The following is a 27,826-nucleotide window of genomic DNA, read 5'->3' as shown; positions in this document are numbered from 1 at the left end:
CACAGGCCCATTTAGTGATTAACAGGCCCCTCGCCATCCACATTGATATTGTGGTATGAAATTAAATCAAATACTACCCCCAGGGGAAACAAAAAGAAAAAAAGACTAAAAAAAAAACAGTCTCAATCCGATTGAAATGTTGCAAATCAAATAAATCAGACTGACATGTTCATCTGAAAACAAACTGAAGCCAACCAATAATCATAAAAAAACTCTTACTGATTGATAGCTGTGACTGTACAATAACTAAATGAGGACACAGACACCACCCTTACCAGAGAGGAACAGACAATAACCTAGAGCTAAAGCTTTTCAGTAATTGATTTTAAATGATCTGACCTCATTTTTTTTGCCCTTTTCACCTAGGAAAACACATTATATTAACAATATGTCTTTGAGCACCTACATGTTTTTTTTTACATGGCAAATATAATTTCAAGGATATTTAGTGCAAGAATTATCCTTAACCTTAACAGTTTGTATAATACAGTAAGTACTTTTAGGGCATATTCTCATGTTTCATGCCAAACAAGACAAAATAATGACTGGAGGTTATATTTTTGATCGGAAGCCCAGTCAAATATGGAAACTCAGAGGGTTATGATAACCGAGCGTTTAGACCACATTTAATGGGGAGCATGTAAGTATGAACTACATTGTACTTAGTAGTTATTTATATTTGACAAGGTTTATGTACAACAATGCACAGTACAGATGACCTGATCTACCAAATGCAGCTTTAACAAATACCAATTTAATTTTGTGTGGTTATGAAGAAAACGTATTGGAATGTAGTCAATGTTTGTCCCTTCCTGACACAGGAATATGTTTAAACATATTAATGACTGAGGGCATAAAAATTATTTTGTTGTTAAGTTTTACAAAATTATAGACTTAAGATAAATGGAAAGGTAAGATGCACTGAGATTTTGAAGGAAAATAAATTTTAAAAGGAAGTGTTAATGTGAAGGAAAAGTTATTTTAAGTTTTCCAAGCTTTCATGCGGAGCCATGATAGTTCAGACGGCAAGGGTGTCTAGCGCCTGACTGGAAGGTCCCGGGTTCAATCCCAGGTAGGGGCAAGCAATGTAGCTTACTCTAATTCCTTTCAGATGGCTCCCAGGTCCACTCAGCCTGCTTTCCAAACGAGTACTGTGGGTTAATCCTTCTGGGGGTAATAGGCCAGCTGGAGTGTGATGCTGACCACATCACCTCCACCTCCAGGTTCAGATGGTTAAGAAAAATGGTGGCCCTTGCCCCCCATTTCCCACGGGGCCTTTGTGGCCTGTACCTAAGCTTTCATGCCCCTGTTGCCTTACACTGAACATTTAAGTTCTTTTAACGACATTTAACGACTCACATTGCTCAGTGGGGATAAATCTTATCGAAAGTTACCCCTTATTAGCACAAGTTAATACACTGCATGTCATGTCAGTTTTAGAAATTACACAGTACATGCTGTATCTTGGTCTTTTTCTTCCTTTGTCTAGTAATAACTAGTTATTTACATTCCGTTCCACTAAAGTGAAATATTTGACACAGCATATTTAACTGATAAGGATTTATTCCAATACAATAGAGCAAAACATGACTTCTCACGAGCTTTTATCAAACTGGAAACTCTCAAAAGGAGCATAATGCAAAAGCCACCATAAGTATTCGAGAATTGATTGTAATGGCAAACATATGAACAAGTAGCACTGTAAAACACCACCACCTGCTGGTAGACCAAGGAAGTGTAAGCTGTGAAAATGTGGGAGCTACCATGCCAGGTGAACAGGCAAGTTTCCAAAGTAGTGCTTCTAAAATAACATCGCTGCCCTTTAACAGGCACTGAACAGGGTGGGTACATATTCGTACACCATGCCATGGATTGTTCCTTTGAACATTAGGACAAAAAAGGTTTACACATAGTTACTATACTGTTATTACATATGTAAATGTAGGAAAATGCACAGAGCTGAAGATACAACTTGCAGGTTTAGGTTAATCTCAGTGTGCATTGCAGAATTTGATTAGAACAGACAGAAGAATTACCAGACAGAAGAACTGGAACCTTGACCTGAATTACATCAATCAGGCACCTAATTCATAAGGATTCAAGTCTATTCCAAATGCAAAGCCAGCCAGGATAAGGATCGTATCTGAAGTGAAACAAAAGCAATTTTGTTCTTTAGTCACACAGGTTAGCTTTTTATACATGAAAGAAAATGAAATACTGTAAGCTAACATAAAGCAAAGCCTTTACTCTCACGATATTTTATTAAATTTTCAATGTTTTCTTCACTGCTGGGCCATTCAGTTTAAGGTAACATGTTCTGCCAAAATGCACTGTTAATCAGGTGAAAATTAATTCTTTGTTTAATTTTAGCATTTAAAAACTAAAAAAATAAATAACATATGGTAGATAGTGAGGTGTAATATTTAATTGCAATTTGAATGTACAGAATAGTTCTATAGAAAATGGAAAACTGACCTTAACATGTGATATGTAATAAAATATATCCCAAAGGTTTCAGAAAAAAATGAAGCAACAAATAGCATATCAGTTAAATAGCCATAAATTATAACAAATGTAGCGTTTCCTGCAGTACAGAAATGAAAAAAAATGTGGAAGTTCATTACTTATAATGGACATCACATTGATAATCTTATGTACTGTTCTGTAATCGGCAATGAGCATTACACTCACACTATTACAGTGAGTTAGTCAAACCTCAATCTACTACTGACAGAGAGTCTGCATTATAAAATATTTACTTATACAAACCAGATCTTTATTATAGTTTTTACATCCAGCAAACAAACCAGACCCAATCATTAGTCTTTTAGACCATTCAATTCACAAGAAGGGATAGGAGATTATCTATACAGAAACACAAGAACATAAGGAGAAATCTAGTGTGAAATCAAAAAGCAAAAATTAGGTGTATGTATTCTACATTGTTCAAATATTTCTTCTTGGGTCCCCATATAAAGTGGAAACCTCGAGTAAAATTCAAATGAAAATTCTACCAGATACAGCTTTAAACATACAGATTGGGTTATTGCATTATAACAATAATGGCATTATTGGCATGTTAGAAAACATTTCCAAAAGGAAACAGCACCAGTCTTCGCAGTACAGCCTTTGGAGCCTGAAAACGTGGGTTCTGTATGTATCAGAGCTTTGGTCACAGATTTATGCCTAGTGCTACTTCCACGGTCACACCACATTTGGGCAGTTGGGCAGATAACATCACAAACAATCTCGTAAGTTAAAAAATACAAGACATTACACCACATTTCTAAAAGTAATCACAGGTGTTACATCCTTCACTATTAAATAACTCGTTTTAACAAGAGGGAGGCGCACGCAGAAGTCGCTTCAAATGAAGAGGTGAATAAAATCTGTAATTCAATGAAAAATATCTAAAAAATACATCAATACAGGATCTTGTCATGTTAGAATGCAAACAGCATTAATTTAGTAAAGATTGTTTTTAATACAGTATTTTACAGCACAACATTCTATAGAGTGTATCATTAAAGCAGTTCATTTTCATGCACACACAGACGGCAAGCTGAGTTTATTTAACATTGTAACTAATAATCTATCAAACAGCATTACAATTAAAGTCTCAAATCAAATTCAACACAAAACCATGTAATTACTTCCATATACTGTTTGAGTATTGGAATATATCACTATCCATAATAGGCTGGCACACCAGAGTTGGCACATGAATATATTTGGCTTGGCACGTGCAACCCTTTTCGGAGGCTCTCAAACAGATGAAGCAATTTCTTACTTCTCCACTTGATCTGCTGCGTAGTTGAGCTGCTGGCATAGAATGGCAGCCACGCATCATTCTTTCATCCTGTGGGATGAAAAGCAGCTAGAGAAACGCAATGAATTATTAATCATATCTAGTATGTTTGGACCAGCTCAGTTCTTATTTATATTGCACAGATGAGAATCTTAACAGTACTGACAGAGAAATGTAAAAAATATAAATATATTTAAATTCCTATATTTATCTCAGGAACAATAAAACCCTGATGTAACACCTAACAGGAGCAAATTATATTCTAATGTTCGTTATCTATTAAAAGGGAAAACAATGAGGAAACTATGTAATGTACATACAACCTACAGTACAATACACATATGCTGCAACATGCATAGACTGCAACATACACCTATACTGCATCACATTCCCACAACCACAAATAAATTAGCAGTATGAGGAAAACCTGTGAGATAACTGCAAAGGTTTTCCTGTCTATCTGCATACCATTTTATTCTGGACTACGCCTCTGTGAATTTGGGGATAGCTCTGAACAGCACGGCTTTCTATAATGTACAGGGCACGTTATGGTATAACAAATGCTCTGACAACTGTCACTGAAAATTTCTATACAGTCTCAAAAGTGGAACACGTTTTATTCAGTAGCAATGCAAGATATGTGCGACCAACCCTCCAGGCAAGTGAAAGTTTTACATTTAATCATTTTATAAAATGTATTGTTTTACGACAAGCAGTTTTCTCTCCACGTTAAAATTACACAATGTGTACATTAAGGAGGTAAGAGTATATGCATAGACCTAAATAATGAACTACTGTAATCGCGCAGAATAATATTAAAAAAAAACTCATCATTACTCTTAAAACAGATTTGTTGGAAGTTGCTTACCTGCTTACCACTGCTAATCTTCAAAATGGAATAGGATGGGAGAAGATTATTATCCATAGGTTCTTACTGGGTGGCGCAGGGCCAGCTGTGCGTTCATATATATAAATAATATATGTTCAAATATCCATTAGACCAGGCCCTGGCCCTGCATGTGCCAGCCCGAGACTGAAAAGGTGACCTAAACTTAGGTCTTTCCATGGACACCTTTTCAATGATGGAGCATTCGCACTTAAGGCAACCTTCACACGAGGCTATGCTAAAAAGTAAATGCGAAAGTGATGCCTCCGTCATCCTCAAACTATAAGAAACACCCACAGTGAAAAATAGCAGTAATACTCATGGAATGCCCTTCAAATAGTTCTGTAGTTCACCTTTTTTTAATTATGTTGGAACAGTCTAAGGTGGCAGTGGTTACAGTTGCAGTTGGGCTCTGAATTCAACTGTGGATCTGGGCTGCTGTCTGGGTGGAGTTTGTATGTTCTACCCGTGTTCGTGTGGGTTTCCCCTGGGTGCTCTGGTTTCCACCCACAGTCCAAAGACACACTGGTGGGTTAATTGGCTTCTGGGAAAATCAGCCCTGGTGTGCGTCTGTGTGAGCGTCTGTAGTTTGCTGGAATAGACTCCGGCTACCTTGTGACTCTGAATTGGAAGAAGTGGTTGAAAAGGGGATGGATGGATAAAACAGTCTAATCCAGTATGTTATTATGAGATAACTCCTATTGGCCTGATGCAATGCAAGTATCTTCATACAATCTACACCGAACCAATCACTATGCAGCAAGCTAAAAGGAAGGTTTTCCAACACTGATGGCAAAACATTCCACAACCTGCAGGTAGCTTACCACTGCCTGAAATAGGTATAGTATCCAGTCTGTAGGATTAATTATGCAGTTTGATCTCAGGATCTCAACAAATGATCCACAGTCTCAAGTCATTTTGGACACAAAGGAAAGCAAAACCTATTTTCTGGAGAAAATAACGACAATTCGAATCATGAAACATTAAATGCCTTTATTGGAAAACTACATTCTGCTTTTATGAACCATTTGAAAAAAAAATGACAACAACTAACTTACATGGCCCTATTATCCAACTGATATACATTTGCAGTGTCATTCTTTCTAGAAAAGATTTGTGTATTACAAAACTAATTTCTAAGTGAACCTCACCTGCCCCACATGCTGCTTTAAATTTCTGCTTTCATCTCTTAACTCGAGACATTTAGTCAGTGCTGTCTTGCTCCATGGCTACTGCACAGATAACCATCTAATAATAAACAGGGAGCAGGGTTGCTGAAAACAATTTGTAATTGCCGTAAAGGAAATGCAGTATACAGTGCCTCACAGCTGTTCACATAACCTCCAAAAAGGACAGCGCTGAGGTCATTCCAGGAAAAATCTGACATCACTGGATCTAAAGATTGCTTGACCATTTCTCAGAGCTATTATGTACAGCACAATGAAGAAGACTGCAGTGGTGTTAGCATATTCGTGCTTCACAAACAAAATAGAAATGGCACAACACAGTACAAGACAAAATAAATTAGAACAGAAGGTAAACCCTTCAAGAAACATCATCCAAGATGTGGAAAACTTTTTCCCCCCCGAACAATGCTTAACATTTCTAAACCTGAATCTGTGATGGTCTACTTTATCACGGGACCTATCAGAAAACCTTTATAATAATCAATATACTTGAAAAACTGAGTTTTCTGAAGAGTGTATAGTCAAGAAACATTAAAAAGCGATTCAGATACCAGAATTGCAATGAGCACTTAGTCTTGCCATGGAGCTAGCAGGAAAGGGGAATAATGTATCAAAATCAGTTCTTTTGTAATTACCAGCATAAGACTACACATTGGCAGTAAATGGCACTGTCACATTAAAAAGACTACTAGTTTTAACATGTGAAAAAGTGGATGGCAAAATGATTAATAAGGAGTAAATCTGAGCAGCAAGAAATGGCGTAGGAGTCTGAGGCAGAGAAAATCTAATCAGACAGGAAACACGATCATTTGCGAGCTTAAACCTCCAATGTTCCCATTAGTGATGTGTGGCGTCTTCTCCCTTGGTATCTTAGTATGTTTTTTTAACAATTTCTTGTGCTCTCCCATTTGGTAATTCTTAAAAGCAAAAACTGGATTCTGAACACCTGGATAATCATGAATTCCACCACCAATCCCTCATGAATCAAAGGAATGTTACTAAATTGGTTTATGAAATAGTTTTAGCTACTGACTGAACAATCTATTGACCAATTTCAGAAGGCAGCAGGTCGGAATTAATAGTCCAACAGCGTAGTTTTAATTGCAGTCACAAAATGGAGGCTTAAATTGTGATAGGAACTAACAATTTTATTCAATAGAATCATTAAGCTTAGCACAAAGGAAACACTCAATATGACAAACTCACTGAAAAAACACTATAATGCATTCTGTAAAATCTTGCATACATATTATATCATTAATGCTGTTTAGAACATTTCAAATCCTATTTAATAGACCCTCAAATTCGAACACCAGGTGTTCAATGGAGATCACCGATACTAACATTTTACCCTGCTACTATGCTTTCCTCCAATATATGCACTTTTGAAAGTCACCAGTACAATCCAGAGGAACCATCATGACAGATTGAAACAACTCTCACTGATAACATGTCCACAGATCCCTGGGCAATACACTGGGCTGCTGCCACTACACTGCAAGCTGAGGATGCTCTGACCAGCTCAAACCACCCGAAAAACCCAAGGCATGCAGTCAGTACTGAGCATTCAAAAAAGAGAAACACATTCATAGACAATGGCATAGCCCAGACCAGATGTGAACCAGCAACATTTGCTATACATCTCTGAATGACTACCATCCTGGCTGAATTACTATAGAGCCAGCCTGGTATTAATTTTGTTTCAAGCCCTGTCAATGGCTTTGCATCTTGTCCTCCCTTTTTACCTTAACAGTGAAAAGATCTTTTTCCTCTCTCTGCCTGTCAGACAGAATGGCAAATGCAAGACTGCACTTGTTAAATTTCCAATGTCATTTCCCAACTGTCTGAAAGTCATGGAGTAAAGCAATTGTAACAGAAATATTGATGCTAGAAATCTAAATTTATAGGTATTCTGGTGATGGCACAAACTATTGACAATCTCATGATTCAAGCAATTTAGTACTTTCCCTGCTTCAGTGACTCAAACGTAATAGGTTCAATACGCAAAACCTGTATGCTCTTAAGATTATTATAGAATATTTACACATGACAATGATTAAATCAAAGTAAAAATGTGCATTATTATGCATTATGCATTTATTAAACAAAATCAGGTTAATAAAACAGGTCATTTTAGGCTATCAAGCACAACTGGAGACCTGACAGCTTGACACAGACCTGAGAGAATTTAAAGAAAACAAAAGGGTTGATGTACACCTGACAATGTGCTCAGGCTCATCACAAAATAATACAGGCAATCAAAAGACCTGATTATCTAGCCCAGGAGTAAAGGAAGCCACATTAAACAAATGTGCGCTACCATGAGAACCAGAATTCAGCAGCCACTTCTTGAGCAGGAGAAAGTAGTCAATTGTTCACAGAAAGAGCAGAAAACTAAAAGGCTGATCAACTCAGTTGGATTCCTGCTGAAGGACAGCCTTGCCTCACAGCACGATTCTCACTCCTCTGTCCTTGCTGCGCCAGGCTCCCTTAAAACAAGCAGCAAACCGGATGAGCACAGTGGAGCTGACAGCTGCTGTTTGGAAAGAGGGCAGAAACTCCCTCCACATCACAGTGCATCGTCACTGATCCAATTCAGATGCTCCAGAGCTTCTCTGAGCTCCCCAGACCCAAAATGAACCACTCGAGTGCATGATGGTCCAGCTGGTGTGTTTTTCTGAAAGTGTGGAGCGTGGAATTAAAGTTAATGGCTTTGTAATTTGTAAATATGCTAAGGAAAAAATAAGCTTTAGGCAGTTGTTTACTGATTAAATAAAGAGGTGCGAAATTAAGTGAATAGGTAGCTTTTAATCAACTGAACAGGATGGAATCAAATTACAACTGAAAAAAAAAGTCTCTCTCAATAGCCACTCTCCTAATAAAAAGAGAAAAGAGACCAATGTTTTTAAAGGGAAACCCTATCACTGCTGCAAGCTATACCTACTATAAGTCTTCATAAAGATCTCATTTAAGACAATAAGATTCCATCCATTAATCCATTATAATTTAAAATCCAGTAGCTAAACACTGAGAAAATCATGTTCTAAAGCATAGGTTTAGGTAATTCAAGAACCTTTTTTTAGATTTTTTATTTTTTCTATCACGTCTTTGGTTAAAAGCAATATTAAAATAATGTTAACATGGGAAGTAAGAAGGAAGCTCCTCACCCTGATACCATCAAACATCTTATATACATTTAGAGACAAAAATGAGGAACCCAGCACTGCACAGGTTAATTGACAATATCAAGAGACTATGAAAAATCAGCCACCAGATACGTTTTCCTGACAATCAGCTGTCCATGTCAAGGCCTGGCCTTCCATCTACGTAAAGGGTCACGCACAAGTTGGTTGCAGACATCACAGAAGTGATAATGAAACCTTTAATTGGATTTTCTACTCCTTTGCTTGCTTGTCTTTCCCCGATTTCTCCTTTCGCAACAAATAAGCTGATTAAAGCTTAGCTAGATCCCCATCGGTTCTAGCACTTAAGCACAATATGCCTGGACAATGAACTACTGAAAGAAGTGCTCAAAGACTGACACAAACTAATTGGGAAAAGTGCAGGAAGCCAAACTGAACCTGCATTCAACACCAAAGAACTTGTTTACTAAAAGCTTGAGGACTACTTTTCATGATTTTTTGCACGTTCTGTTTTTAACAGGTTTAAACTCAGAAGCTCAAGGGAGTGGGTAGCATGGTGATTTTCTAACCACTTTTTCTAATTCAGGGTTGCAGGGGAGTTGGAGAGTAAGCAACAGCCGTAATGCAGGGTACACCCTGGGCTAGTCAATGACAGGGCAGATGTACAGACACAAACACAGACAGACACACTCATGCCAAGAATAATTATCTGAGAAGCCAATTAACCTGCCAGTATGTTTTTTGACTGTGGGTGGAAACTCACACAAACGCAGGAAGAACATGCAAACTCCACCCAGACAGTCCCCAGGATTCAGAATTTACCCCCAAGGCCCTCTTATTTTTTTATTCATTATATCGCATTTTTTTTAGAAAAATCACCTGCGCTAGCTTCTACATCTGTATATCAGTGCTTTAAAAAAGGTTTCTCTTTTCTGAGGCTTGAGCTTTGAATAGTTTACTGCAAAGAGCAGAATGCAGGGACGTTAACAGAAAGAAACAGGAAGTATTTTTAATTTCCTGAAGAATCAGGAAACCCATACACTAGTATTCTACTGATATTAGAATATAAAAACATACGAAAGGTCACAAAGGAGAGGTCTGGTTCTTGTTCATCTGGTTGGATTCTGAAATCATACAACCAGTCACATTGTTTACTAAAGGATCAACACAGTGCAAGCTCCACAAACATGGTAAGGAACTTTGCTCTAGAAACCCATGACTGTATAAAGAAATACTTCCTGTTTCCTTCCTTGAATGTGCATAAACTTCATTTCTACTTGTATCCCCAGGTGTTTGTATTGTTGCTTTTCTGGACTAAATCCCCTAGATTAATTTAATATTCCCGTTTCCAGTATACAAACAATAAAATTCTGTTAACATGTCCAAAAGACTAGGAATCAGTCTTGTTTCCAAAGCAATATCCTCCTTGTTGCATGGTGACCCAAACTGAATAGCATTCCAAATTATGCCTAACCAGTGTGTTGCTAGGAGACATGGCATACTTTTAGGCATCCTTGCCAAAACAAAAAAGTTTCTAAAGACACACTGGACTGTAATACATGCATTCTAATAGTAAAATAGCACAACCTCACCCTTAAATACCACTTAAGAAAAAAAAATATCACAAAGAACAAAAGAATATTTAGCTTTCCTTGCAATAAGCCCTTTCCAAAACTGATTTTCTTCAAATTTTTGTTTAAAGAAAATAAATGTATAGTCATGCACAAGTACCATACGAATTACTAACCTGTTACACTATGCAAGTTTTGATGAAGTTTCCAATGCAGTACTTTGAGAGGCTTAGTAAATGGCAAACAATTCAAATTAAATCTTCAATTACTAATCAACAGACTTCAGATCAGCTGACATACAAACTCTGCAGAACTATTTTCAGAACTGTGTGAACCTCAGAGTCCCTTATCTACTTCAAAAGACCAAAATATTTGCTTTATGAAAACACAGGCCCTTATCCAACAGAAAAGCCTGGAGGTTTTGGCCGAGAAGAAATTCCTCCTCATAGACTCAACTCTCTGCTCATGACTGTAAGGAGCTTTAAAAATAAAGCATCCTTGAAAAACATCTGTAGGCACTATATTTAAGAGCATTACTCTCCCCTAAAAGCTTTAAATAGCATAGTCTCATAAGCTCAACTCCATGCAAACTAAGAATTAACATTGTTTTAAGTATAAAAATGGTTTGGTATGATATGAATGTTAAGAACAACACTCACAAAATACAAAAAGTATAGCTATTTTGCATTCCATAACCAAACTGAGAAAACATGCCTTGTTATTCAAATGTTATTCCCTTAATTCCATTTGTGACAACATAAATAGCAGAAATATTTAGGCAATTTGGTCAAAATAAAGCTGCATACTGGAGAAGTAATGAACAACAAAAGCAGTGCAGGCCATAGACTCAACCTAAGCCAATAGGTTTTATTAATAGAGATGACCAGTAATATTAAATTTATAATGTGGTTTCTGAATGACAAAAATGCCATCTGAAAAATGAGCTTTACCAGTTTTCATACATGACCTACCCTGAAGCCTTGGTGTAGAATTATCCTAGCAACAGGGCCAGCCAATGGAAGGTGAGAGAAAGCCTGAACCTGGAGCCAATCAAAAGTGTCCTGTGTAGCAGCGTGTAACAGCTCCTGCTCCACTGAACAGGCAGTCACAATATTTTTTCCCCGTCCACCTGGCTTGAGCACACCCTCTTGAATATTTGATAAATGGGGCCCTGAAGAAGGAGCTTAAATCTTACATGACCTCAAATTACTAAATGTAAAAAGAAATGGGAGAGGCATAAAGAACAAAGTCTGTTCAGATGATAATTCTAATATGTATTCAGATAATGCTTAAAACTAAAAACAACTAAAAACACCCCCTATAAAAATAGCCAAGAAGTAACATTAATACTTCAAGCAGTTTGACAAATAAAAAGAATACTGTTTCAGTTACTACTTGCATTCTCTCCTTGTATACATTCGGCATACTACCCACAAACACCTTTTTACCCACAAAACCATTTTAGGTAAGATTTTTAGGTTTACCAAAATTTAGCATTTTTTGTACTCCTCTTAGGCCAATACCACTTCATCTTCAACATTAATTCTGTTTTCCACTTGTGGCCTTTGCACCATATTTCAGTTTCATTTGAAAAAGCATGACATGCTGTACTTCTGCTTATTTGTAAAGAATGGGTTTCACAACACCGTCTCAGTGCTATTCACTTAACTTTGAATAAGTCTCCCATGAATTCCATCAGCCTTTCTTCATGCTCACTGGTCTGACTCTCTTGTTATATGAAGATTCACACTATAAATACACTTATTAGTGATGTGTCACATTGAAGCCAAATTAAGTTTTGGCAGCACGATTTTGCTTTGTTATAAACTTAAAACTACTAACCCTTAATTCAGGCTCTTAAACCTAAAGATCCCAAAACTATGAAACTGAAGAGATGCTAAAGTTATAAATAATCTGACAGGTATGTATCCGTTTTAATGCCACAGACCATGCTAAAAAAAACCTTAACCAAGAGAAAAACATCTCTGTTACTTCAAAAAAGGTGTGATGTATTATTGCACATTATTTTCACTTCTTATTGCACAACAATAAAAATATCCAAGGAATAAGGAACATTCCCAGAAGATAATGTGATGTGTTTAAATATGCTATATTCAGGTTCCCATAGGAAAAAATACTCAGTGGAACCAATAGTTGATTAGACAGAACTGTGTCCCTAAGGAGACACAGGCCCTTTCATCCTAGCAACACATACATAATTTCCACTTTTTGGTACATATTTTTTAAAGTATCTTTTTAAAACATCATAAAAAAACAAAATACAAAACTGCAAAAATAATCATACAAAAAAAGAGGAGGACAGAACAATACCTGAAGGCGAGAAAGCATCTATTTACACCCTCATTGTTTTTGCACTAGCAAAAGGTATTTCACTTCCTCACAACCATGTTTCAATTAACTCTGGCGTATTTTTAAAGACAGTGGTACTATTCTGCTAAAGGCACCAAATCTAACAAAGCTCAAAAACAAGTTGTCAAACTGATCATATATGCAACCATTTAAGGTACAGTGCTGAGTCTATTAGTGAATTTTGTATTAGCAGATTAAATGAATTCACTACGTCTTACATATCCCAACTAAAGAACTCCCACCTTTAAAATCCATGGTCACTGTTGACCACCTTCACACCCTGCTTATGGAGTCCTGAATCACACAAAGCAAAGAATCTTACTGATGAATTCATTCATTTTAGATTCTGTTTTGGAGGTTTGGTTGTTTATAGCTTATATTTAAAATCAAATGTTAAGCTTATTACTAAAAGTTAGGATAACATGAAATGTATCATTTCTGATACCAGAAATACAACCAAAAACTTGGAAAAAAACTGCAAGCATTTAATATCCCAGCCCTCTTCAACAGTGTGAAGGGATGTCAAACTAGAATTATTCTTACCACTCTTATAACCAAAACACTTTTTTAAACATCAGGATTAAACATTTAAGGAAAATAAATAGATGTCTGCCCTGTTTTCACACGCATTCATCTTTTAAGTACGAATATTATACCCTTGAAGGTTGGCGTTAATCTGCTAAACAGCAAGTAGAAGAGGTGCTGGCGTTAAGGGGGACATTTTCTCAAGCACCTGATCAACTAGTGAATGTGTATAGAGTATTACATGCCATACATATACATGTGAGGTGCAGCTCTGAGGCAAGGCTTGTAAGGAAACCTGCTCAGTGTCGAAAATCATTGCAGCGGTTCCAAGACGGCAGCTTGAATTTTGAAAACAAAATAGTGGTCAGGCAGCCATTATGATCTAGCAGGAGTATTTCACCATTTGAGCACTGTCTTGTCACTATAGTGATAACTACCCATTTAAGGGTTAATGGGCCAAGCAGTCCTTGAACAGAAGCAGATTGAGTAACATCTCACCAAGTATTTGATGACCTGCTGTGGGCGGTAAAAATTATCACCACTTCGGGTGAAGTGCAAATGAGAAGCAGCTTCTGATGTTCATCAAACTTGCTAAGTCTTCTGTCAATCAGTCCAGTCGTTGCCAAGACAGTGCCCAGTGTCTAATAAGGAAATGGCAGCCGCCTGGTCATCTTGGTATACACAGAAAGAACTGAATGTCAGGGGTTAATGGTACTCCATCCAGTGAAATACTAACAATATTTGGAGCTAATGGAGCAAATAACGTTGAAAGAACGGATACCCTGTTTTCACAAACTTTCCTTGGCTTGCAGTAGACTTCAGTTCCAGAAACTGTTCCACAACTTGAGTTTTACTCCATCGATATGCACATTTACCATTTAATATTTGGATGATAGTAGAGTCCTATCCTATTCTCTGAATAAATCCAATTCTGCAATAAAATTTAAAAAAGTCATCTGCAAAAAATAAAACTCAAAATTATTTATGACTTAAACTGAACTAAAAACTCACAGATTACATCTTATTTAATGAAACTCTACAAAGCTTTGAGTAATAGTAGGTGAAACTGAAACTGGGTGTCTTTTATTTTGCACACTTAGTATTCATGTTAAGTAACCCAGAGAGTGCCAGTATGTTCATCCTGGTGGTGCTAGTATCAACACTATAAAGTTTTGTATTATTTTGCCAAACACTTTTTAGCAGTTTATGCGACAAACCATGCTTTTGACAGGGTTTAAGGCATTCTTGGGGTTGGAAAATTATATTTCACAAAGTTTTAGGTTTTGATGCCTGCTTCCATTTAATCGGTGCAGCAGTTCATAAGAACCCAATTTAGGTTGATGTCACAAATTTAATGGCTTGTCTGTCCCAATACACTCGTCTTGTATGAAGCACCGAGCACAGTTGGCCTCTTAACTATAGTCTAAATTTAAAAGTGGGAAGAAGATAAAATTTCCTTAGGATTGCAAAAAGGCCTCCAGTAACTGTCTGGAAGCCAAATAAAATCTAGTGTGTGAAAATTGCTTAGAGATCTGAACAATTCTAAACAAAGCTCAACAGCATCTGCTGTTATTCAGTTGCATACTAATAGGAAATACAAACCCTAGGCCAGTACACTACTGAATGATGTACATCTGATTCACATAATGCCATCTCTCTACTACTTTCTACAGTGATCCTAAACACTGGAGCTCCCCAAGGCTGCTGCCTTAGTCCTAGGCTGTACTACGTGTTCACCTTTGACTGTACAGTTACTTATAGCAGCTGCCACATTATTAAGTTTGCAGATGATACCACAATTGTAGGGCTCATCAGAAAATAAGAAAAAAAAGTCCTCATACAGAAGTGAGGGGGAGCATCTTATAAAGATGATGCCTTGAAAACAATCTGGCCCTGAACGTCAACAAGACCAAAAGACTCATTGTGGACTTCAGGAGACCCAGAGGGAGTCACGCCCCTATCACCGTCGGTGGCACAGCAGTGGAAACTGTCAGCTGCTTCAGGTTCCTCGGCCTGCAGATCTCCACCAACTTGGTCTCACAACACTGTAGCCCATCTGAAAAAGGCAAGACAGAGCCTCCACTTTCTGTGGTACTTAAAGAAATGCAGTATAGGGAAGCTGAACTATAGAAAAGTGTCCTCACCAGTGATATCATTGTGTGGTACAGCAATACAACCATGCATGATGCACTACAAAGGGTTGCAGCAATGGCACAGAAGATTATAGGATGAGATTTACCATCAGTCAGTGAGATTCACATCATCCGCAATAAAGCCCAATCCATCATTCAGGATCCCCAACCATCCCGGCCACAAACTGTTCTCCCTCCTCTGCTCTGGCAAGTGGTACCACACAGACCACTAGATTTAAGAACAGCTTCTATCCTACTGCAGTATGCATTCTCAGCAGCTAACTGCAATGCCTCAGACTCAGTGCACATCTATACTATGCATGTTTTGCATGGTCCACCATATTTATTTTTCTGTTATTATTTATGTTTGTAATACACTGCCTATAATGGGTGGTGTTGTCTGTTGTACAGTGTCACCTCGTACTGTGTACGTCCTGAGAGATCAGCGCGAATAAGAATTCCAAAATACATGTACCTGAGGCGAAAAACTCCTGTCCTCTTCTTCAGTCAAAACTCACAAGCACCTTTGACCCGCGCATTGAAAATCCCTTGTGCTGATAACGTTTCCATTGTCAGCGTGTTCCATGCAGACAGGTTTCTAACAGTCAGCGTCTCAGCCATCCCCTCCCCAGTTCTATGGAGTTCTGCAGTGTTGGGAGCAGGCCAGTTGGTGTTCCATATGCAGTACAGCCAGATGTAGCAAGCAAATCAACAGTTACATTTACATGCTGTCAAACGACCAGGGGGCACAGCAATGAAAGTTCAAAATGCCTTGCATAAAACCATACTAAAGATACATCATGACTCCTCTTGCTTATTCTCTTTTTACAAAACTAACTTTGCTTAAATCCAGAATTGCATTTTCCAGTGTCTGATTGTAATGCTCCAGCCTAAAAATAACATTTATACAAGGACAGCTCAAAAAGAAAAGCGCAAGACTCACAAGCTCCAACAGAACAGATGTCCAAAGTAATTTGTGAGTGAAAGGATGTTCTGCTAGAAGGCACATATTTAAAGCTGCCTGGGGTGTTTTTTAAATACACATATATAAAGGGAAAAAAAATAAAGGCAGAGTTGGAATAGCCTTTGTTGGTCTTACTGCTATTGAACATGACAGTCTGACGAGTATTTAAAATGACAAAGAAGCAGCCTTCAGTTGACGCAACACTCCCCGGCCCCATTTAATGTTATTCCAAGGCTTCCCTAAAAACATTAACACTGCAGCTGATCCAGCTGCTTGCAATCCATACTTGGCCAAGAGCTACCGCTCCCACCACAACCTCAACTGTGTCAAATCATTACAGAACTTGAGAGAGAAAAATGTTCCTCATCAGGAAGAGCTGGGTGCCACAGATCTTCAACGCGGAATGACCTGGATTGTGTTATCATAAACCACAGATGGAATAAGGCAGGTAATGAACAGGGTTTATTTCACATTTAGGTGCTAGGGCTGTTAAAGGAAGAAAAACAAGTGTTAAAACGAATACCACAAATCTATAGAAGCATGACATTTTATTGCATGAAATAAGTACTACCAACCAAGGAAATTTAGATGACCTGAATGGTCTCTTTGCACTTCTTCTGTTCTTATCATCAGGGGTGTCAACTTCAGGTTTGATTGCTCTAATGACACGATCTGAGGAATCCATCCACCAATTTTCTATTTTACTCAATACAGTGCTGCTGGGGAGAGAGCCTATTTTGGCAAGCCACGTGCTCAAAGCATGATATGCCCTGGACGGGATGCCAGTGCATCACAAGGCACATACAGACACAAACACACATACACCAGCACCAACTTCCCAGAAGCCAATTAACCTACCAGTATGTCTCTGGACTGTGTGAGAAAACTGAAGCACCTGGAGGAAACCCACATGAATAAGGGGAGAACATACAAACTCCATACAGATAGCACCCAAGGAATTGAAGCTCCAGCATTTCAAGGTAGCAATCCTAATCACTGCACCACCATGGTGAGATATTCATGCAAAAATACAAGCTATAGAAATTGTTCAATTGAAACCTGGACATACTTTTCTTTGACAAAGTAAACTGTTAGGGGCCAATCAATTTGGTTGCTATCACAGGCAACACTAAAACCCATCTAGTTGACTTTGCTGTAAGACAAATATTTAACATACTTCTGATTGAGTTGGCTCTGGGGCTTTTCAGTTACCTCAAAATGCACAGTCAGTTCTCTTCATTTTAATTATCAAGTCTCTGTTCTACTCTCTTAATTTGCACAGCTCCTATCCATTATCAGTTAATCATGACAGGATTGTTTTGCTTTCCGATTTCAGTCTGCTAAGTAATACTAAATTATTTACACTGATGATGCATTTTTAAAACTAGTGAACTCCCCTGAGTTTGCCTAGTACATTATAGAGTAAAAGCATAATCAAGGGTATATGGCAAATTTAGTTGTTTTGGTTAATTTTCTTATACAATTCCTGCTGCTTCAGGTAAAACAAGATCCAAAAACGCAAACCCCCTAATGTAATGTTGATATTATTCAAAGAATTTTGTAGCTCATGCCTCAATTGAATCTAGACTGGTCTACTGCAATGCTTTGTCTTCTGATTTTGGAAACCAAGCCCTGTCATTGAATCAAGCCATGGCTTGTGAAGAAAGCAGCTGCTGGAGTCCACACAAGGAAAAGGGCACATTATTCCTGTGCTGGCGTAACTATATTGACATCCAGAGCTTTCAAGGTGGGGCACTGCCAAATTCACTGCTAGGCAAAATGGGGCATAGACTATGAAATGTTTTTTTACAGCATTGAAATCCAGTGAATTTGTTTAGTACATTTAATATTTTTATGCAATTATTAGATTTCATTTTAAGAAAAGTTTAACTAATACCCACCCCACCACTCACTATTTGGTTTTGGTGTTATGCAGGTGGGAAATCTCAATCTATTTGTAATGTAGAGATCTTGATTGTCTGGAAATATCAGTCAAAACAATTTGAATGTTCAAAATAGATCTGTTACAATTATATTAATTACTACAGAGAACAATGTAAAATAATTTGGAAGACAAATACTACATGTTGATCATGATGTACTGTTTCACAAATCCGAAATGTATCTTCTATGTGCCTGATACATGATGAAGACGTTAGTTGGGTGTGGTCAGGTAATTCCATTGAACTTCAATGATGCAAACAGAACCATGCTTAGATACGGGTAAGATATTGTAAAGTGTGTAACAGCTGGAGCATTAATGTTTCCAGCTTCAAAGGAAACAGGATGTTTGCTGAGATGTAGGGGGTTCAGATTCTGTGATCAAAGCAATAGCAAACTTTATCTTGGTTTATCTTAGCTAAATTCTGGATAAATAATTATCAATTAACAGTCCAGAAAGACACCATAAAGACAGAAAAGACAGAAAAAGATCACAAGAGAGGGAGACAGGAGAATAAAACTTAAAGCACATACCAGGTAATTGTTCTAGATCACCCAAGACCTACTTGGAGCAAAGCATTTGAATCTTGATAAGAGAACTTGCTATTCTGTACTTTTTAAGGGAACTTGGATTTCCTGAGTAAAGAATCCCTCGGTTAAAACAGCCTCTCCTGCTGAGCGGTTGCATTTTTAAAACAGGGAGATTTAAAAGATTTGACTATAGTTTGCTTTCTGTTTAGAAGGCAGTTTATCTTTTATAAGCATTGTGACTTGAAAATTTGGTAAAACTGGGATTTTTTTCTGGGTGGTTAGGACCTGAGGCCTCTGGGATGTCTTGTCTGTACATACTGTACATAGGAAAACTTGTGTTGTATGTTTATGTTAAGTATGTGTTATGTAGTATTTGTATTGTCACTTTTAATAAATATTTGTTCAACCAAGTATGCCTGAATTATTACTCTTTTCACCACAAATGTGCCAGAAAATAAAGAATTAATGTGCTTCTAACTCTATCAGCCACCCAGGTATATTCTTGGAGAAATCCTTACAAGTTGGGGGTTATGATTTCTTTTAGTTGACTAACCCACTTGGTCAATTCCTGCTATTCGTCATTTGTAACAATATGATGGCAGAAACAATTCTACACACTCGCACCAGACTGCGTTTTGGAAAATGAAGACTGTGATCTACTCAACACACATTTTTGAATACTCCTCTGTGTTGATGACAATCAAACAGGAACTTAAAGATGGACTTTTTTTCCACTGGTCATCACAAGTTTTTTGCATTTATTTTTTTAAATTTAGGCTCATATTTTGTTACAACACCATGAAATTTCAGACTTAAATGTTGCAAACTGTGAAATTCAGATGCTTTGAAATGCCGTGACTGTGAAATTTGTTTTTTCATGGTTGCAATAAGTGTTTACTACACCCCCCAAAAATTAAAACAAATACATTTGTTGAAAAGTGCTTCAAGCGGTTTAAGTACAAAGGCACACAGTTTATACCCTATCAGCCTACTGTAAAACCTTAAATTTACATCCTTTGAAAAACTAATTTCAAAGTTAACATCAGGGAATAAAGGCATTTTAAAAGAGTTTCAAGTTTTCATACGGAGTAGAAGATCCTTAAAAAAGAAGATCCTTAAAAAAAATCAACCTCAGTTCCCTAAGACAGATGCCCAGTAACAGAACTATCTCCATAATCTAGGCTATACCATTTTCATTTATGCAGCTGGGAGTCTTGTTTCATTTTGATGCTTTCTCCAACAGAGACCAAATTGAGTAAAAAAAAATAAATATACAAAATAAACAATTAAGTAAGACAAAACTGAAAATGTATGGTCAAGACAACTCACCTGGTAAGAGTGTACTCCCTGAGTCCTGAATGCAGATTCATGGCAGAAAATGTACCTATACAACCCCTCAACCGCTTGTCCCGTCCAATTTTCCACGTGACGAACAGCGGGCTGTAAAAGAAAAAAAAAAGACATACAATCACTTCATAACTTTGGAAGTAGCAGGACACCGCTTAAAGTAACCTTATTGTGAGAGCACAGTCCCGGTGGGGACCACATTCCCCAGATTCCTCTGGGGGAATGAGTTGCTGTTCTGTCACCTGACCAGTTTCAGGAAGCCAACTCAGGTCAGGTGACTGCTTAAAAATAGGAAGAGCAAGGTTCCAAGGTCAGTTAATGGATATCTGCTGCCTGAAAGCCAGAGGGCAGGACAGCTCTGTGTGCTGTTTACAGGAGAAAGAAGAGCTGACCATAGACCAATGGGTTTGTGAGTTTCTGGGAAAAGAACATGTGTGGTTTTTGTGATCATTTTGTGAAATATGAATAGTCTCAGAGAGACTTGGTTTGTTTGGAGGCTGATAACCAAGAGTAGCTTTTTGGCTATGACAGAAAAGAGAAGAGCTCAGGCTTTTGTTTTTATTTGATTGTGCCATTTGGAATTTTGCCCTGCACAATAAAAAGAAACAGGTGTTTTGAACCTCACAGCTATGTTTTGGTGTGTTTCTTGGCTTAGACCTGCCTATTTTTAAAGATCCAATTATGATACGCCCAAGGGTATGTCACAATATGTAAATGCCAATGAGACATTAATAACATAATACACTAAATTTGCAACATTGCACATTTTTGCTTTCCCAATACAAATAAGAATGGGACAACAATTTCTTATGATCACTGTCACTCCACTAAAGCTACTGTTGTGTAAGTTTAAAAAATTAAAAGGCAATAATATGCTCATGTGTGGACTTTTGCACAACATTCTCGGTAAAAGAAAATGCTATATTCATTTAAGCACAAAGCAGATTCAAATAGATCTAGACGTCTGTTCCACTGCATGCACGTAAACAAGGAAATTCCTTGCACAAACAAAACTAGGTTAAAAATAAGCTTACTAGAAAATGCAAAAGTTGGCAATACAACATTCCAAAACTACAATAAATTAACAGTTTGATGTTTTGGGCTTAAAAATTATGTTTATCTAGAAAAACAACCTCATTCTATTAGCTATGTAATTTCAGCTCTGGCCTTTAAAATATCACTAGGGTTGTAATAAAACATGTTACCAGTCACTCACTCACAGTACAATCTAATTTTGTATGAGAAATGCATTTCTATCAGTATCAACAGCTGAAACTTCTAGCTATTCTGCTCTAAAATCAGAGTCTACATGTGGTAGTTTTTTAATTAATTACAAGGTGCAATGAAAATCCTAATACCTGTCAGAACTTTGACTCGATTCTAGAGGTTCACGGTATTATATACACACACAGGGTATAAAACATCATGCCTGCTTTTTGATTAGACCGGATGTTATATGCGGAGTGGGGCTTTATAAAGGCTCATCTTCAACACTCCAAGAAAGATTCTTAAGATTTAGAATGACTAAATTTGTTCTGCGGTATGCAAACATGCACCTGGTTTTCTTGTTTCATACAGAAAACCTAAGGTTTTTCCATTTGACGAAAACTGGAATCTAAAACCTGTGCACATAAAAAGAAGAACCAACATACAACTAAGTGAAAAACAGTTAACGTGACTTTGGGCACAACTTAGCATTTCATTTTAATGTTGAATGCAGAAAAGTCTTTTGAATACAAAGGAAATGCAAGAGTTTTCATGGAAACAGTTTGAAGCTCTTGGCAATTCCACTTTTGTATTTGCACTCATTCTTATATTTTTAACGTTTGTATTAAAATCCTTATTACTAGTATAAACCTATTTATATAAACTACTCAAAAGAAAGTCGAGCAATTAAAGTCAGTTAATTAGAAGGCTTTCTTTACATGATAAAAAAAATTTTAAAGACCTAGTTAAACAGTCTCAAATATTCAACTAGGTGTGGTTGTAGGTTACCAACTTAGTAATTCAGCTAAAACAACCCGCTTGAAATCTGAAATGTGACAAAACCTGGCTTTAACAAAAAGTCCCATTTAACTGAAATTAGAGGCAAAGGTTTTTTTTAGTTGTATGGTACAATCAGAATAAGGTTTACAAAGCCTCCAGTGTAAATTCATTTCAGTTGTTTAGTGTCCCTATAAAAATGATTTTCTCAGTTTGTCACTTGAAATTGGTTAATGGCCTGAAAAACTTTACAGACACCTGCAACATTCCTAGGAAGAGAAATCCATCAAATCATGGAATTCAGTTGTTAATACAACACAAAACCCAGTCATCTATTTAGAATAAGACCTCTGATTTTCTTGTTTTACTGGATTTTGCAGAGGGGCATTAAGCATAAAATACACTATAACTATTTACACTACAACTGACTCACCTTAAAACACTTGCTTTTTCATTATGAGATGTCCATTTCATTAAAACTTTTAGAAGTAAAGTTAAATGCTCAAATTGGCAGTTTTTGCAGGCCAGTTTAACAGCAATAGATTGACACTCCTTTCCTCATTAACTGATCAGTAATTAGGCTTAATTACTTAATTAGGCTGCCATTCCACACTAGAGTTAAAAAATATAAACTATACAAAAACAACCAGACTTTTTTTTCCAATTTAGAAATGATCTACTCACACAATTGCCCATTATGAAATGAATCATGTCTGATTAACCTTTTGTATTTAGTTGTACTAGTAAAAAAAAAAACACTTTTTTTAACATAACATCAATTTAGTAACCCTATACAATTTCTTGCATTAGGAACTTGTCTTTTCGCATACCCCAGCTTGCTCTCCATGAGACACAGACACACAAATACAGGGAGAGAAGCTGTGGGTCAGAACGCAGGGTCACCATTGTACAGCACCCCTGAAACAGTTGGGTTTAAGGGCCTTGCTCAGGGGCCCAACGGAGTAGGATTCCTCTGCCAGCTGCAGGATTTGAACCTGCAACCTTCCAGCCACAGGTGCAGATCCTTAGCCACAGAGCCACTGCTCCAACCCATTTTAAAAAGATAAAATTGAAATCAATTTAAAAACATCATTCAAGATGTTCAAGTAAGTAAATCAAGTAAGAGTCTGGGTAATATACCAAGATGACAATACAAAAACTGAAAGTTGAATATATATATAGAAAACAATCAGAACAATTTAGTATTTAGTTGTGGGTACAGTACAAACTTTTTAACTATCAGGAGTTCATTAATAAAAATAAGAATTTTTCGCACTATTATTTGCTGTTATTACTTGAAAGAAAAACTTCCAAAAGTAATAAAAGACTTAATTATAAAGAGAAACAGGTCAGGATGGCCACAGTTCAAAAACTGTGGGCCTGAACAATCTTTCCAATCATTTCTTGTGTAACGGCGATGTACCACATGATGCATGAAGTCACCTCAGTTTAATCTGAGAGGGAAAGAAATCTCTCCTAATCCAGCACAACTCCACAAGATTACACGGTGACGTGCTTGCGCTGCTCACACGTCTTTATTCATTTTTTTATTTTAAAGACACTTCACTTGCAGAGAAAAATAGTCTAAAAAAGTGGAGACTGGTGTTGTTGCGTAAACAAACATTACTAGTTAATCATGCTACTGTCCTCTCCGTCTGTGGAACAAAGAAATGCAAAAAGGGCTTCTGTTGCGACCAAGTGCCCCACATGAAACCTGTTTAATTGCAAACCAAATGACTCGTCATTACCTCATACTGGTCATTATGTGCTCTGTAGATATATTTGGATGTCATTGTCTTTAGTCATCTTGAATTGTTTAGTAAGCGGAGCATACAGTGTAGATTTCCAGTAGCATCCAAATAAACCTCACAGTTATTTATGTGGGGCAGAATGGTGGCACAATGGTTAACACTGCCTCACAGCACCAGGGCCCTGGGTTCAATTACTGGGTTGCTGTCTGCGTGGGGTTTGCTTGTTCTCCCCATGTGTGTGTGTGGGTTTCCCCCAGCTGCTCTGGTTTCCTCCCATTGTCCAAAGACTTGCTGGTGTGTTAATTGGCTTCTGAGAAAACTGGCCCTGGTGCAAGTGTGTGCCTGTCTGCCTTGTGATGGGACTGGCTTCCTGTCCAGGGTGTATCCCACCTTGCGCCCACAGCTTGCTGGATTAGACTCTGGCTCCTCCTGCAAACCCACAACTGGATAAGTGGTTTAAAAAATGGACAGGGATTATCTGTGGGCTAACGTCTCTGGGCTTAGTGCAATGAGCACCTTTCAGAAATGGCATCGTCCCTTTTTCAAATAGACGCTGTAAAACTCTGCCGTGGCAGAGTGGTATGGTGCTGTGCATGCACAGAGCCTGAGACTGACCAGGATCAAATTCCAAGAGAGGCAGAGAGAGCAGCAGTATTGTTTAGTTGTAGGGTGTACTCCTACCTTGCATCCTTTACTTCTGGAATGGGCTAAAGGTGGCTGTGGCTCTTACCAGAAAATAAGCATCTTACTGAAAATGAATGGAATTAGGCCTTTAACAAAAGTATTCTCCAGATTGAATGCTTTTTTGATGGTTTTACATCAGTGCCCTGCAGAATTATTGGCACCCTTGGTAAGGATCAGCAAAAAAGGCTATAAAAAATGTCTTTGTTGTTTATCAGCTTGACCTTACACTGAAAATGAGAGAAATCCAACCTTTCAGTGAGGTAAAATGATTCCCCCAAAAAATCCTTATAACAAAATTAACATTTTTTCTCAAAAACACGTGTCACAATTATTGAATAAATCTAATTGACATATATTCCCATTCATATTTGACCTTTTTTAAGCACCCCTGAGTCTTTAGGATCTCTTAAGTGGTCATACATGACTTCCTTTTTCACTGGGGTATAAATATGAAGTGACGCAGGCCAAACACCTTTAGTAATCCATCAACATGGAAGATCAGAGAATACACATCAATGAAATTAGACAAAAGGTTGTTGACCTTCATAAATCAGGCAACGGCTATAAAAAAATAGCTTCACACCTGAAAACATCCATCTCCACTATTAGGGCAATAATTCTGAAGTTTCAAACAATTGGAGCTGTGACGAACCAGCCTGGAAGAGGACGCAAATGTATTTTGCCCCCACGCACAGTGAGGAGGATGGTTCGAGAGGCAAAACTGAGTTGGCTGTATCCTGGGGTCACCAAGTCTCCAAAACTACAGTGAGACGCCACCTCCATGCCAACAAACTAATTGAAAGGCTTGCCAGAAGAAAGCCTCTGCTGTCGTCAAACCACAAACGTAAACACCTGGAATTCGCTAAACATCACTGGAACTGGGTTCTAGGATTAGATGAGACAAAAACAGAGCTTTTTGGCAAAAAACACCAGAGGTGGGTTTGGCATAAAAAGAATCAAGGTCATGCAGAAAAGAACCTAATGCCCACTGTGATGTATGGTAGCGGATCTGTGATGTTGTGGGGCTGGGAATCTTGTTAGGATATTTGGCATCATGGACTTCATCAAATACCAGGAGATTTTAGATCAAAATCTATCTGCCTCAGCCAGGAACCTAAGACTGGGTCGTGGTTGGATCTTCCAGCAGGACAATGATCTAAAGCATACATCCAAATCCAACAAAAATGGTTTTGCTGACCACAGAATCAAGCTTTTGCAGTAGCCATCCCGGTCCCCTGACCTAAACCCCATTGAAAACCCGTGGGTTGAGCTGAAGAGGAGAGTCCACAAGTGAGGACCAAAGACTCTGAAGGATCTGGAGAGATTTTGTGATCCCTTTATGTGATCTCCCACCTCATCCAGCATTATAAGAGAAGACTCAGTGCTGTTATCTTGGAAAAGGGAGGGTGCACAAAGTACTAAATGCAGGGCTGTCAATAATTGTAAAAAAAATGTAATTGAATAATTTTACCTCACCTAAAGGTTAGATTTCTCTCATTTTTTCATAGCCTTTTTTGCTCATCTTTACCAAGGGTGCCAATAATTCTGGAGGGCACTGTAAGAGACACAGCATCTATATCTTCTATGTGAAGTAACTGGTATGATATTTGCTTGTCTTCTTATTATTTGCAATTCATAGGCTAGGAAAGGGAACAGCTGAAGTACATTAAATAGCAGGTGAAGTTGTCAGGCATAAGGGTTCAGATTCACTGTGGCAGAAAATGTAAGAGATAGCACATACCGTTCTTTCTGTAACAAAGGTAAAATACAGTACTAAACTACTGCTTAAAGTTTCCAAGAGGCCAGAGACTTAAGATACAAGGCTCTTGTAGTTCCTACATAGAATACTACTAATGTCAAGTCACATTTTATGGGAGGAAAACATTTCACCCAATTGGAATGTATACTTATAAGCATATATTTGAGTTTTAGGTTGGCTTTATGCTGCCTCAGGGCCACCTTTTCATTCTGGGAGTGTACACACTTAAATATAGCCTGAATTTCTCCCTTTTGACTCAGACCCAGGGATGATGACTGAAGGACCCAAAGCCAGCCTAATGGCAAAGCATTTAAAAAGCAGGCTAATAAAATCAGACAATAGACAGACAAAAGTCTTCTAAGCAGCAGTACTATAATAGCAGCAATGTTTCAATAAATAAAATGTCAATTTTATCGACAAGTCTTTTACTTCTTTCAGTCATGTCATTGACTGAATATTTCAGTGGTGACATGATTATTTTTCTGAAAAGCATATTGAGCCTATGCCATTTATAAACTGTTGTGCAAACAGAATGTGTTAAATGGGCACAGATGTGAATTAATTCAAATTATCATATTTCCTGCTGGTGATGGGTCTGAATCTCAGATTGTAGAAAAAATAATTGAATCTGGCATGTAACAGATTTGAACAGGTCTGGGTATGTTTTGAGGAATATGAAAGTTTTAAAGAAAAGGGAAACCACAATTGTCTTAACTGCCAAAGCATGTAAAGAAAAGAGCTGTCTGGTTTAAGTAGTATTACTACTGCGACGATATGGAATAGAATATTATTCTCAAATGTCACAAGCTTCCATTTCTGAAAAGCAGTTTTATAAAAATTAGGTTGGCTTTTCAGTCACGATTTTTAAGGCCTTAGGCTGCTGTAAATCTCACGTGTGAATGGAGGAGAGAGGCAGCAACAAAAAAGGCTGACCTACATTTGATTCGACTAAGGGCTGGGCCCTGGGCTGGCCTAATAAGTGTGAAAGGTACCTAAGTGTGATGATGAGAGAGCCACACAAACAGATGACGCCAAGTTAATCATCCTCTTCCACTCCCTCTTCTTCCATCAAGAAATGCAGAGGCTGTCTTCATCTACAGGATGTACAGCTCTCCTAAGCATATAACGCAAGCTGATTTACCCTCATCTCCAGTCAAAATGAAAGAATTTTCTTCACAAACTTACTATCAAATCTCAGTCAAATAGGTGAAAAACTAGTGATCTGAGATGCTAATTTTATGATG

At 37.7% G+C, this 27,826-nt stretch overlaps 1 protein-coding gene across 3 annotated transcripts in view; it reads right to left on the bottom strand.

The window, feature by feature from the left end:
* The window catches only part of ammecr1 (AMMECR nuclear protein 1), an 89,217-nt gene that overhangs the window by 30,113 nt on the left and 31,278 nt on the right, over nucleotides 1-27,826 (bottom strand). For all 3 annotated transcript variants that reach the window (XM_006632618.3, XM_015351113.2, XM_015351112.2), the window contains exon 2: nucleotides 20,388-20,498. In XM_006632618.3, coding sequence (XP_006632681.1) covers nucleotides 20,388-20,498 — 111 coding nt within the window. The remainder of the gene's footprint in view (nucleotides 1-20,387; nucleotides 20,499-27,826) is intronic.

The sequence above is a fragment of the Lepisosteus oculatus genome, chromosome 8, assembly GCF_040954835.1.
Source record: "Lepisosteus oculatus isolate fLepOcu1 chromosome 8, fLepOcu1.hap2, whole genome shotgun sequence".
Lineage (NCBI taxonomy): Eukaryota > Metazoa > Chordata > Actinopteri > Semionotiformes > Lepisosteidae > Lepisosteus > Lepisosteus oculatus.
The sequence above is the reverse complement of the archived record's forward strand: the minus strand, read 5'-3'. Positions and strand labels throughout refer to the sequence as shown.